This window comes from Orycteropus afer, unplaced genomic scaffold (genome assembly GCF_000298275.1).
Source record: "Orycteropus afer afer isolate SDZICR_OR568_19922 unplaced genomic scaffold, OryAfe1.0 scaffold00174, whole genome shotgun sequence".
Taxonomy (NCBI): Eukaryota; Metazoa; Chordata; class Mammalia; order Tubulidentata; family Orycteropodidae; genus Orycteropus; species Orycteropus afer.
In genome coordinates, this window is record NW_006921761.1 from 3,954,772 (window position 1) to 3,963,252 (window position 8,481).

Below are 8,481 nucleotides of genomic sequence, written 5' to 3' on the forward strand. Positions count from 1 at the left end.
CATAGTAGATCATATGGTTGTCTGATTCAAAATGGCCAAAACCAGTCCATTTCAGCTCACTAATGCCGAGGATATCAATCTTTATGCGTTCCATTTCCTAGACTGCAGGAAAAGTACCAGGAAAAAACGAATGTCCTTTTCCTTCCATGAACTTTTACCTTAAGCTGCCTCAGAGCTAAATACCTTTGGGACAGAAAAAGTGAGCATCCAGGTTGTTAACTGTGGGACAGCGGTTAATGCTTGGTGACAAAGCTTCTCCTTTCTCCCACTGGAGCCCACAGCCAACACAACGGACAAATACCCACCATCTAGACATGTGAAATTTAGGCGAGGCTGTGACAGCATCTAATCTGGTTAATTATTCTCAAACATCTGTGGGCACTTCTGGCAAACGCAGAACCAGACTTCCTCGCACGGCTAGAGCCCAAGAAGACACAACCCCAAGAGAAGGAAGAGTCCTCTCACTGGCCCCTTGGGCTTCTCTACCAAGACTCTGGCCCTAATGACAGTGCGTGCCAAGTCTAGTCTGTGATGAGCTAGGCTTCCAGTAGCCGGCCTGGAGCTCAGACTCCTAGATGCCTTGCCTATCAGACGAGCCACGAGAGATGACCAAAAACCAGAAGAGAAGAGAAGGTAAGTTGACATCATCAGAAAGGTTTGCCCAGCCTGACCCAGGCATGTACACAGGTATTAATCATCCCCTAGCTTGCTCCAAGAAGTCAGCATTCACTGCTACGGTCCTTCACTGAGAGGCTTTATTATTATGCTTTCACATTCACAAATCTAAGTCACCCCCAGCCCCGATCACCCTACCTCAACTGGGGCAATTTTGCCCCCCAGGGAACATCTGGCAACGTCTGAAGGCACTTTGATTGTAACACTGAGGCTGTTCTGACATCCAGTGGGTAGAAGCCAAGGAGACTCCTAAACACCCTGCAAAGCCCACAGCAGCTCCTCACAAAACAGAAAGACTTGGCCCAAAACGCCAACGTTAAGAAGCCCTGCTGTGCCCCAACCATCAGCTACTTGGCTGACCAACTGAGCTCAGTAAGTGCAACACTCAACTCTGTGATGAGCTTCATTGTAAGACTGTTAAGTTACGGACACCAACTGCAAACACGGCAAAGCTGGGTGTCCTATGACGACCGCCCCACTCAGCTGGAAGGAAACCAAGGACAGGCACTTAGATTTGGCAGGACAGGGCAGGTGCTGAGGAAACCTGGGGAGCTCCTCAGGGCAGCGTCACCTACCTCTCCTGGGGGCCTGCGGTGTCTTCTCTGTGTAGCACCAGCTGTGGGAGAGGAGGGGCGGTGGCATCTCGTCTCACCTCCTTGGGTTCACGTGCCTTCCCCTTTCCTGTTTCATCCATTGCCTCCAAGGCCTTCTCTTGTTCTGCAAAACCTGCCTGGCCATCTCGGGAGGCGCTTCCAGAGCTGTGGCAAGAATGAACGGAGTCTCTCTCCCGATGGTCATCATCTTGCTCCTGACACTGGTCTAGTTCACTCAGCTGAGAGCTTCCTTGACTCACATTACAGGAAGAGCCGTACCTACTGCTGGTGGGGCTGTGAAGGTGAGAGGAAGGGAGACAAGTAAATAAACGCAAACCAGGGATCAGGGCAAAAGCAGGGCGGGATCGAGGAAGCAGCGACTCCATCGGGGGCAAGGGTCAGGGCTCCCCAACAGGAGACGCCTGGAAGAGGACCGAGCGTCAGTCTAAGACAACTAGTCCACTCAGCGAAACGCACAGGAAAGAGTAAGCGTGCTGGGTCCTCCCACAGCACTGACCTCAGCCTTGCACTTGCTCTTGGGAGCACATTTTGTCTTAATGAGATTATCAAGCTGAATCAGGAATTATTAAAATAGCCTGTTGCTTATCCCTACAACACTTTACTCAGTCTTCTCAAGGAACGTGTCCAGTGGCTGTGATGAAAGTGTTCTAATCTCTACATAGTAAGAGGGAATGATAAACTCCACTCTGTTTTTCTGTCGCTAAGCTGAGGTACCCATTCACTCTGGAATGGAGACATGTCCTTACAGCTCCCTCTCAGCCACCTGCAGAATGAGGTAGTGGAAGGCCCAGGCAACAGAGGCCAGGACGCTGGGGTGGCAGACCCACTACGCGAACACCACCGTGGTATCTCGGCAGCATACAAGTGGCTCGAAGATGAATCTGCCCATCTGTAACTGTTGCTCTGAGGGCGCGGCTTCTCTGTTAACTGTTGTTCCGAGGGCGAGGCTCAGTTCTGGACACAGAGGACAGGATATGGGCCATGGCTACACTAGTGCATTTCTGTTCCTGAAGAGAGCCCGGCCCAAACCTTTTTCAACCACCTGAACTTGCCACGCCCAGAAAGGAAACCCTTTGCCTGCTATGACAGACAGAGCGGTAGTGGAGCCAGGGGCAGAGGACGGTGGGAGTCGCAGAGCACTGCAAGGGCACAGTACCCAGAAGTCCCTCGCTGTAGCCCCACCCTCCTCGCCCTCTCCGAAGGATTTGGTCCTGTGAAGTCCAAGGGACTCGGCAACGACCTGCAAGATATGCCCGGCTCACTTGGATGTTTCAGTCCCCAGTCAGGGGCCCTCGTGGTATCCCTGGTGTCTGCCTGAAAGCCTCCCAGCAAACGGACAAGGAATTTCCTTGCCACCTTCTCCAAATCAAGAGAAGCAATTGTTGTTTTCCAGTGAGATATTCCCCCTGGGTTACCTTAATTACCTGGTAGTTTCAGGCTGATATCTGATCCTGTGTCTTACGGCACCAGAACAGGTACCAGACCACTGCTCTGAGCAGTTCCCAACAGACTCACACCCGCTCACTCATATTCTCTCTCACACCCCCACGCACGGAGCTCTGAAGCCCCTGACCAGCCCCGTTGGACAGGTCTGGTTCATAGGTCAGGGCAGCATCCGTCCAGTGCGCTGGATGGTGCTTCTGAGAAGGAATGGCAGGACCCTCTGCAGATGGGCCCCGCACGGTGCTCCAGACCGAGGGACCGCAGCCAGGCAATCCCGAGCACCTGGGAGACTTGACTGAAAACATTAATCAACCCCAGTCTCCAGGGCAGTAAAGGCAGAGAGGGATGCGGTCTGCAAACCCATGTGGAATAGGATATGAAGTACAGATTATTCCAAACCACCTTCTGTACTTAATACCCACATTACCACTGGAGAAAGCACCTTAGAAAGCTTGGGAGAGCCGAGTAGATGGTCTCTGCCCATCTGCCACAGACACAAGGGCCTACGGCCCAGGAAGCATCTCTCGTGCAGCTGCAGTTGCACGGACCACACAAGAACTCACTACTCTCCGTGCCCCCTCCTCTGCCTCGCACATTATCTCGGCAGAACCAACCAGGGGGGAGCAGATCTTAGGGCCTAGCCTTTTCTCTAAGCAGGAAGCTCCTTGTTCCAATAAATGAATTAGCCTTGGCTCTAGAGAGAGGGAGAGGATGCAAAGGCCCACACATGACTTCTTATTAACCTCTAATTAACATGAAGCTCAGGTGCTAGGAAAGACACAGGCGGGATCAAGAGCAGGCTGTGATCAATCTACCACTACGTCACTGCATCATAAATGGTCGATTCCTCAGAACTATTTATGATGCTTCAGCTGAGAACAGGCCTTTTGTGGATCTCCGGCTCCCTGATGTCGTTGGGCGTGACCGGCTGGTGTCCGTCTGGGACAGCGCTGGCAGGCACGGCCTCCTCGTCTGGTTTTTCTGGCTGGTGAGGCAGCACAGAGAGAGGGCAATGCTCTCGCTCAGGCGTCCCTGGAGGACAGGCAGGGCCAGGGGGGTTGCTGCCTTCTGTCTCCAACTGTTCTGCTGATGCTGGGACTTCCTGCCGGTTTTCGTCTTCTCCAGGCTCTGAAAGCCCACTGGCACCCACACTTGGCCTGGTCTCCAGCTGCTCGGAGGCCCCAGAGGGCGGAGTGCTGGCCTTTGCTGGCTCAACACTGGCCCCAGGCATTTGAGGAGGCTCCAAGTCTTTGTCAGCCTCCCTGGAGTGCAGGCCCTGAGCACTGCTGATAACCAACGCTGGAGGGGCGGCTTCTGCAGGTGGCTGTTCAGGGCATGCTTTGTTCCCTTTTGCCCATGAAAACGAAAGATCCAGCTTCTTTCCAAACCCTAGTTTGACATCACTGGCCAGGACACTCCCTTTTCCCTCACCACCTCCCTCAAACAGAGTGGATAACTTCTTAAAACTGGACACTAGACCAGTCTCTGCTGCTCCATCACCAGAGCGGGGGGCTGAGGAGAAGAGGGAGCTCAGTGGTCTCCCACCCTCAGCAGCAGAGGAGGGGAGGCGGAGCTTCGGCCAACTGGTCCCGTCCGGGATCGCAAATCGAGGTCCTGGCTGCTCTCTTTCCTGGGGGACCGCAGGGGGCTCTTTCTGGGCATGAAGTACCTCAGAACTTTTCTCAGCATAAACCACAGGCTCCTCTGGCAAAGGGTGAGCAACGTGCCCTTGGGTCCCCACTGCGGTGCTCAGGCTGACGCCGGTCTCACCAGACGGTGCCATACGGGTCTCTGATGAACTGGCTGCATGCAGCTCTGAGGCATCCTGGTTTGTGGAGGCAGCGTGTGCAGATGGCTCTGGTTCAAGAGGAAAAGGAGACTGGACGGAGGGAGGCGGCTCCTCGGCAACGCAGGTGGGATCTGTGTGTGACCGCGCTGGCTCGGCGTCCAGCGAGGCCTCTGTGTCTGTGCCCTGCAACACCCCCACGTCTCCTTCGTCACTCAGAGACAACCCTCTCTGCACAGTGTCATCCCTGGAGACAGAAGATGTGGCACCAACTGTGTCAGAACCTTGGGGCTCTGGAGGGTTTTCAGGGATCGTTTCAGGAATATCACCGCTGTCCATTTTGGTTGTTAGTTTAGGACCATCCATCAAGGAGCCCGAGTCTGAGCCTGCACTAACCACGGTTATGCTACAGTCACTGACAGTGGGCTCCGGGCTGAGCACTTCCGAGGGGGCTGCTCGGCACAAACTCGCTGGAGGTACTGATTCTACAGCATCTCTGGAGCAACCACTGGGAAGCCCTGAGGCAGGTGCAACACGTGACTCTTGTTTACACGTTTCTGCTTTGGAACTTCTGAAAATTCCAAATAACTCACTTGTGAGGGGCTGAGATGATGTACCAGAAGAAAAAGGGAAAAACGATTTTTTCTTTTGTGGTTTAGAAGAGAAAAGTCCAGAGAAAGTTTTGGGGGGTTCAATTAAGCTTCCAGAGAAAGATTTCACTTTGTCCACAAAGCCTGAAAGCATCTCTGCTGAAGAACCCCACACAGGTCCATCTTCTTTATCTGCACCTGGACTCTGGGGGCGCCCTGCCCGCCTTGGCTCAGCAGAGGAAGAAGCTGACTCCAGGGTCTGTGGTGGGAGCTCATCAGGGGTCTTTTCTAAGGGTAAGTTCAATGGGTCAGCAGTAAATCTTTCATTTTGGTGGTGGTTAGTGCAAGTGTCTAAATTGTTGAGCTTTTCAATTAAATGGCTATCGTGAGACAAAGACTTGACAGGTGAGTCACTGGGGAAGGTTTCCTGGTGGAAAGCCTCTTCCTCGTGGGGAGATACTGCAAAGGTCCCAGGGCCATTGAGGGTTGCTTCAGCTTGTGCCTGAAATAATGGTGAATGAGGAACAATGTCTTTCTGCAACTGAGTCATCTGGGGATCAGCTAAAGATGTCCCCGGTCCATCACTAGAACTCCGTTTTCCCTCACAGTTCTCTACACTGAGTTCACGTGTGAAGGAGGTAACCTCAATGGTGTTGCTACTGGAAACACTAGGGGCTGTTTGCTCATCATGAACTACTTCCTGGACTATGGTATCTTTATTGCCATTGGAACCTTCTCTAGTCACTGTGCCACCAGTATCTACAAAAGCACTCGACTCCCTACATGGCTGGGAAGTCAGTGGGGGAACCATGGGAAGGCTTTGCTTTTCCCCAGAAGTCTGCGGCTTTTCATCCAAGAAGGACAAGCTGAAGAAACTGAAAGCAGAGGTATTATGGGAGGCATCCTTCTTGCTGTTTGAGCTGGTGCTGGGAAAAAGGGAAGGAAGTGTGAAGAACCCTTCTGCTTGAGACTTGGCTCTTGGGAAAGGAGCAGAGGTTCTGTTCTCAGATTTTTCAGATCCAGTCAGGAAAGAAAATACACCCTTTCTGGTTGGCAACTCTGGTTGGGATGGAGATGCTGTGGCAGTTGCAAAACTCCCACCTTTGTCAAGAACATTATTTTCTTGTTCTTTTGAGTTTCTCCTGCTCAGAATATCAAAAGACACGTTATTACTTCTTGGAACTTCTGTCACTGTAGACACCCCCATTGTTTCTGCTGAAGAATCTCTGGAAGACTCTTTGAGACAACTTGATGGAAAAAATGGATTTGGTGACTGATGGGTCAAGTGGTCTTGTTGTCCAGTCAAATTATTAGCCTGGATCTCCCTAGCTGACGGTTCCCTGGGCCCACTGTCATCAATAGTAGTCTGCTTGTTCAGACGTCGAACTCTAACCTTTTCTCTAGAGGCTATGGGTGCCGCAGGAGAGTCTCCTACATCCTGTCCCATCAGTGGTGCAGAACTAGGACTTGATGCGACCTCCTCTTTGTTACTCACCGAAGAAACAGGCTTATCTTCAGTTGTCTGTATAAGGGATACATTGGTTTTAAAGAAACCTCCAAGGCTACCCAAAAAAGCTGAAACACCAGAAGATTCTTTCTTTTCCTGAGATGATATCTTTCCATTTTTAGCAACATTCTTGTCCAGGCTTGGCAAGTCCTCTTTACTCACCTGGGTTTTAAACAGGTTCAAAAATCCAGATGTCTGGTTTTCGATGGTTACTGTACTTCCCAAAGATTCTTCTCCGTGACCAAAGAATTTCAGTGCACTTTTAAATATTGTTCTCTCAGGCTCCTTGGAAGACTGGTCCTGGGGAAGCTCACAATTCTGGTGTTCATCCTTCCTACACGGTGATGCGAGAAGAACTGGAATAGGGTCCATTGCAACAATTTCATCATCTTCGATGCCTGACTGAGCTCGAGGAGCGGTTGGGCTTACCTGGGAAGCAGAATTTAACACATTGCGTTTTTTCATATGAATGCTCTTCTTTAAAGGGAATTCTTGTATTACAGTTTTAGTAAATTCTGGTCGCTGAACACTGGATACGCTCCCTCTCTCTGAATCCCTCTTGAGGAGACTTTCTTCCTCATTCCGGGAATCACCCTCTAACTGCTTAGTGAAGATCAGTGTCTGAAGACCATCATTTGTGAGCTCTGCTAATTCTGACTGCTGATCCATTTCCTGTATGGCTAAAGACTCTAAGGATTCATTTTTATTAAAATTCAAAGTCCTTTCAACCAAGGTACCCAAAACAGAAAATAATGAAGTCGCTTTGTTCACTGACGACGTCTCTTCTGCGTGATGGGAGCCTTCAGTCTTATTTTCAGGCTGAACCAAGAAGGCAGCTTCTTCAGAAGACTGGAGGTGATAGAAATTGGAAAGGTAAACTGATGAATCCTTAGCTAAAAATTGGTTCTTATTTCCCTCTATAATTTGATTGTCACTTAAAATATAATTACTAGCAGTTTGGGGCTGATTTCTTAGATCCAATATACATTCAGGGCCTTCAGAGCCATATTGTCTTTCTTTGAAAGATCCAAAATCTCCTTTAAACTTTTGAGGATTAGAGCCTGAAAAATCTAATGGTTGATCCCTTTGATAAAAACTTGACTCTTCAAGGACTTGTGGAAAGGTTTCTAAGTTTGGACACATCAGCCTCTTGCTTCTTGGCAAAACTACAGATAAATCAAGAGGGTCAGCAACTGGTTCCTCTTCAACACACCACAATAATTCATCTTCCTTGTCAAGAACTTTAAAACTATAGGCAGAAATAACATCATCCAACATAATGCCTGATAGATCATTTGTCTGTAAATCATAATTCAAATATTCTTGATAAGAACAGTCGGGTATAAACAAATATGCATACTGCCCAGTTGAATCAGTGAGGAGAGAATATATATATTGACCATCATGGTACATAAAATATCCGTAACTGCCATCCTCAGATGGCCACCACACTCCATTTTCAAGCCATGGCAACCATTCCTGATACTCATAACCAAAACTTGAAAGAGCAAAGCTTTCATCCATTCTTAGTGATTCTTGATCTACTGGGGACCCTGTAGTCTTCTCATAATCTGAAGAATAACTTAAGTCAAGGGGAAATTCTTCTAGTGAATTCTTAACCTCATTAATTGGAAGATGACCAGAACTTCCATATAATGAGTTAGCTGCCCACATATCACCTCTTAATAAGTAATCTTCATTAAATGCTAACTGGTCGCATGATTCATCTGGTAAGTCACACCAAATGACACTGTTTGGATTTGTTCTCCAGTCCAAGATATTTGCATTTTGATCTTTTTGGCAGAAATTTATTATTGGGTTTTCTGAGTCAGGCCGCAAGAAAACATCAGCTGATGGAAATGTATT

At 49.4% G+C, this 8,481-nt stretch overlaps 1 protein-coding gene across 1 annotated transcript in view; it reads right to left on the minus strand.

Moving 5' to 3' along the window:
• UNC13B (unc-13 homolog B) overlaps positions 1-8,481 on the minus strand; it is a 184,792-nt gene that overhangs the window by 88,736 nt on the left and 87,575 nt on the right. The window contains exon 10 of the mRNA XM_007947023.1: positions 1,251-1,562. Coding sequence (XP_007945214.1) covers positions 1,251-1,562 — 312 coding nt within the window. The remainder of the gene's footprint in view (positions 1-1,250; positions 1,563-8,481) is intronic.